At 39.6% G+C, this 5,248-nt stretch overlaps 1 protein-coding gene across 1 annotated transcript; it reads left to right on the plus strand.

The window, feature by feature from the left end:
* Window positions 1–472: 472 nt before the first annotated feature.
* LOC142180040 (uncharacterized) lies at window positions 473–5,248 on the plus strand. The gene is made up of 3 exons (XM_075250960.1): window positions 473–715; window positions 952–1,277; window positions 5,230–5,248. The coding sequence occupies exons 1-3, from the start codon at window positions 473–475 to the stop codon at window positions 5,246–5,248; spliced, it is 588 nt and encodes a 195-aa protein (XP_075107061.1).

The following is a 5,248-nucleotide window of genomic DNA, read 5'->3' on the forward strand; positions in this document are numbered from 1 at the left end:
TTACTTTTAATAAGTTTTCATATCTGTATTAATTTTTGATTAATCGGTCATAATTTTATTAACAAAAACTAATTTAATTACTTCTAAGAAAACCATTATCTGAATATTTTAAAATGACTAAAATTGTTTAATCTTAATTTTGATCACTTGAGAGAGAAAAATAACTCAAAACTCAAATTTTGAACTTTTTAATCACCTTTAAATTTTGAACTTCTGTGTGAGACAGGATTCCAGTGCCCTGACACTGCCAATTAAGTTGTTTTTATTTCTCGGAATAGAAATTTTAGGGAACTTTTCCAAAGCACTTGCGTGTGTCCAAGAGACTAGGCGGGTAGGGTCGAGGGCGAAGAACGCGGACGGGTATAAACTTTGGTACTCAGGAGTCCAGAAAAATAAGAATTGAGTGAGCATCTTGGTGGATAGGGAACTCAGAGAGTCTGTGGTCGAGGTTAGACGAGTGAATGATAGATTGATGATTATTAAGTTAGTGGTTGAAGAATGCACCCTAAATGTTGTTAGCGCCTATGCGCCGCATGTGGGCCTAGATGAGGAGGTTAAACGACGCTTCTGGGAGGGGTTAGATGAGATTGTACGTCAGGTTCCGCCTACTGAGAAGCTATTCATAGGAGGGGATTTCAATGGGCATATTAGGTCGACTGCAGGTGGTTATGGCGAGGTGCATGGAGGCTTCGATTTTGGGGAGAGGAAGGAGGAGGTACATCGTTGTTGGATTTCGCTAAGGCTTTTGGGTTAGTGATTGTGAACTCTAGCTTTCCAAAGAGTGAGAGACATTTGGTTACTTTTCAAAATGCGGTGGCGAAGACTCAGATTGACTATCTTCTCCTCAGGAAAGGTGACAGAGGAATGTGCAAGGATTGCAAGGTGATTCCGGGTGAGATACTCGCGATGCAACATAGGCTCTTGGTGATGGACGTTGGTATTATGTTAAAGAGGAGGAAAATGTCTACTCGTGGAAGTCCGAGAATCAGGTGGAGAGCCTTAACTAAGGATATAGCCCAAGAGTTGGAAGGGTGGTTGTCAGTTATAGGAGCTTGGAGGAGCAGCGGTGACGTGAGCACTATGTGGTCAGCGATAACAGACTGTATTAGGGAGGTTGTGAGAGAGGTGTTAGGAGTCTCGACGGGCATCTCTGGTAGGCACAAAGGAGACTGGTGGTGGAATGAAGTGGTTCAAGGTCAAATGGAAGCTAAGAAGGTGGCGTACCTAAAGTTAGTGGGGAGCATAGATGAAGAGGAGAGGCGAGCATGCATGGAGAGGTACAAAACAGCTAGGAAGGAGGCTAAGCTGGCGGTCACAGAGGCTAAGACTGCTGCATATGGTCGTATGTACGAGGAACTGGGGAAAAAAGACGGGGAGAAGAAGTTATTCCGGCTGGCCAAATTGAGAGAGAGGAAGGCTCGGGATTTGGACCAAGTGAGATGCATCAAGGACGAAGATGGTAGAGTATTAATGGAAGATGCCCAGATTAAAAGGAGATGGCAGACTTACTTTCATAAACTTCTGATTGAAGAAGGGGATCAGGATATTGTGCTAGGCGAATTGGAGCATTCCGAGAGTCACCGTGACTTTGGATACTGCAGGCGTATCGAGGTTGATGGGGTCGTGGGAGCTATGCGTAAGATGAGTAGGGGCAAAGCGATCGGGCCAGACGAGATTCCGATAGAATTTTGAAAGTGTGTGGGGAGAGCAGGTTTGGAGTGGTTGACTAGGTTATTTAATGTTATTTTAAAGGCGAAAAGGATACCGGATGAGTGGAGGTGGAGTACGGTGGTCCCATTGTATAAGAACAAAGGTGATATCCAGAGTTGTAACAATTATAGGGGTATTAAATTACTGAGTCATACCATGAAAGTGTGGGAGAAGATGGTTGAAGTGAGGGTAAGGATGACAGTGTCTGCATCCGACAACCAGTTCGGGTTCATGCCGGGTCATTCGACTACAGAAGCTATACACCTTGTTAGGAGGTTGGTGGAACTGTACAGAGAGAGTAAGAAGGATCTGCACATGGTCTTTATTGACCTAGGGAAAGCGTATGACAAGATTCCTAGAGAAGTTCTCTGGAGATGCTTGGAGGCAAAAGGTGTATCGGTTCCTTACATTATGGCGATTAAGGACATGTATGATGGGGCTAAGACTCGGGTTAGGACAGTAGGAGGCGACTCTGAGCAGTTTCCGGTTGTAATGGGGTTACACCAAGGTTCTGCGCTCAGTCCGTTCTTATTCGCCCTCGTGATCGACGCGTTAACACACCATATTCAAGGGGAGGTGCCATGGTGCATACTATTTGCCGATGACATAGTTCTGATTGATGAGTCGCGAGCCGGTGTTAATGAGAGGCTAGAGGTTTGGAGACAGGCTCTTGAGTCTAAGGATTTCAAGTTGAGCAGGACGAAGACGGAATACCTGGAGTGTAAATTCAGCGCTGAGCCATGGGAAGTGGTCGTGGATGTGAGGCTTGAATCACAGGTCATCCCGAGTAGAGGCAGCTTCAAGTACCTTGGTTCGGTTATCCAGGGGGAGGAGAGATCGACGAGGATGACATACACCGTATTGGGGTAGGATGGATGAAGTGGAGGTTAGCATCTGGAGTCCTGTGTGACAAGAGAGTACCACCAATACTCAAAGGTAAGTTCTATAAAGCGGCGGCTAGACCAGCCATGTTGTATGGGGCTGAGTGTTGGCTCGTTAAGAACTCACATATCCAGAAGATGAAAGTAGCAGAAATGAGGATGTTGAGTTGGATGTGCGGGCACACTAAGATAGATAAGATTAGGAATAATGTTATTCGGGAGAAGATGCAAGTGGCTCCCATTGATGACAAGATGCGGGAAGCGCGACTTAGATAGTTCGGACATGTTCAAAGGAGAAGCCCAGATGCTCCGGTACGGAGGTGTGAGCGGCTGGTTATGGAGGGCACGAGAAGAGGTAGAGGGAGGCCTAAGAAGTATTGGGGAGAGATGATCAGACAGGATATGGCGAGGCTCCAGATTTCCGAGGACATGACACTTGATAGGAAGATGTGGAGGTCGAGTATTAGAGTTGTAGGTTAGGATGTAGTTGAGTCTTGACTTACTTCGTACCATTGTGGGATTAGCCAGGTAGGGTTTTTGTCTAAGATAGCTAGTGACAATGTTGTATTTTACTACTTCGCTTTTCAGTGCATGTCCTATTTACTAGCTATCGTTTTTGTTTTGCATCTTTCTTCTGCATTTCATGGTGTTCTTATTTTTGTTATGATTGTTGTGGTGATACTAATGTTGTCTCCTCTTGTCATTTTGTCGTTTTGTTTTCTTGAGCCGAGGGTCTTTCGGAAACAGCCTCTCTACTCCTTTAGGGTAGGGGTAAGGTCTGCGTACACACTACCCTCCCCAGACCCTATTAGTGAGATATTACTGGGTTGTTGTTGTTGTTGTTGTTGTTGTTGTTATTAATTACTTTTGGAGAGATCCGCCGGAGACCAACCAAATCATTCACACTATTTCTATGACATACTCATTTTGTCCTCATTATTAATGTCCTTTCTATTCCTATGGGGTTTCTACCCCTTTAATTCCTCTTGTTTTGTGCTAGTGCTACCTCATTGTTTGTAGATTTGGGAAGGGGGGTAAAAGGAATTAGTAGAGGTAAAGTGGTACTCTCGGTTTTATACAGAATTTAAATTTAATATTTATAAAAAATTAGTGAATATTAATACATATATACATATCTTACTTCGTCTTAAAAATACCGACATCATATGAACATGTTGTGTCAGAGCTGCATCTATCATTGATGACAGTTGGAGAGTTTCTACGCTATGTAATACTCTATATACTATTAAATTAATGGAGAAATTTTGTCGTTCCAAGATAAAGATTTTCTTTTCTCATGAGTCATGATCACTCTGTCTCATTCTTCCACTTTGCCTAAGAAATAAGATACAGATGATTTTCAAATTTTGCAATTTTCCCGTCTCGCTCTTTCCTCTAAAGTCTTGAATTAATACTTTTATAGAGAGCCTCCTAGTGCAAAGCGACCATAAATGTCTTTTTAGCATTTGATATTTAATTAGTAATCTAACAAATTACTCACTCGTTTTCTCATTTTATATGACATTTATTTGTTTTGAAATGAACTTTAATATGTTAATCTTGATAGGGAAAGAAAATATTAAAAATAATAGTCGAAATGGAAATATCATTGCAAAAGTTAGAATAATTAATGAATGTGGAATCTTAAAAGTGTATAGAAATGAAGTAATTATGGAACATTTGAAAAGACAAGTGTCATATAATTGAGACAAAATGAGAGTGTCTAGGGGTGGCAACCGGATGGGTGCAAATTAAAAATAAATAATAAAAAAATAGATAAAATATCTGATTCAACTTATATTTAATACGGATAAAAACGGATTAACCCGCAGATAATATAGATAATTCGTACTTATTTTTAAATAATTTTATTTTATTATTTACCTTATATTTTTAAATTTTACCTCATATCTTTTTTTTATAATAATTATAAGTTTATTATTCATAGTTTTTGTGCTGACATCTTGAAACGACGGTAAATAATACAATGTATCCAAATATCATATTTATCAAAATAATATAGTACAATATAAAATAATATAATACGACAGATTATGAAATGACATGTAACAACCATCCAAACAAGCTACTAGGAAAAACATAATATCTTACTCACACGCTTCAATGTGTGAAACGATAGTGTATTTTTGGTTACTCTAAATGAAATTGTAATTTATTCTACCATTTAAATAGAAAATAGATACTCATTAAAACTTAAAACAAGATATCATAATAATATTCTCTATGACTAAAAATAATTCTAGTGCTTTTACACTTGTCAGTTATCGATTAAAAATACTTATGAAGGGGATGGGAGGGGAAATTAACTCCATCGTTTTTACTGCTCCCTCCGTTCCGATTGATGTGAACATGTAAGACTGGGCACGGAGTTTAACAAAAAATGAAGATTTTTAAAATTTGTGGTCCTAGACAAGTCAAAAGGGTGCCAGGGTATTTGTGTAGTTATAAAAGCTTCTCATTAATGATATGATTGTAAGTTTAAGCTAAATTGTTTTCAAATTTAGAAAGAAGTCATTCTTTTGGAACGGACCAAAAAAAATAGGTTCACATAAACTGGAATGAAGGGAGTACTGCGTTAGCATGCATTAATCTTAAATCTTTTTTTTTTCCTTTTCAGTTACTTAACTTCTACTTGA

The sequence above is a fragment of the Nicotiana tabacum genome, chromosome 4 (assembly GCF_000715075.1).
Source record: "Nicotiana tabacum cultivar K326 chromosome 4, ASM71507v2, whole genome shotgun sequence".
Classification (NCBI taxonomy): domain Eukaryota; kingdom Viridiplantae; phylum Streptophyta; class Magnoliopsida; order Solanales; family Solanaceae; genus Nicotiana; species Nicotiana tabacum.

Bases quoted from the DNA above. Each gene is read 5' to 3' on its own strand.
- LOC142180040 (XM_075250960.1), top strand. From the start codon at position 473: ATGATTATTAAGTTAGTGGTTGAAGAATGCACCCTAAATGTTGTTAGC. The intron at 716-951 runs GTACATCGTTGT...ATTATGTTAAAG, and splicing joins TTGGGGAGAGGAAGGAGGAG to AGGAGGAAAATGTCTACTCG.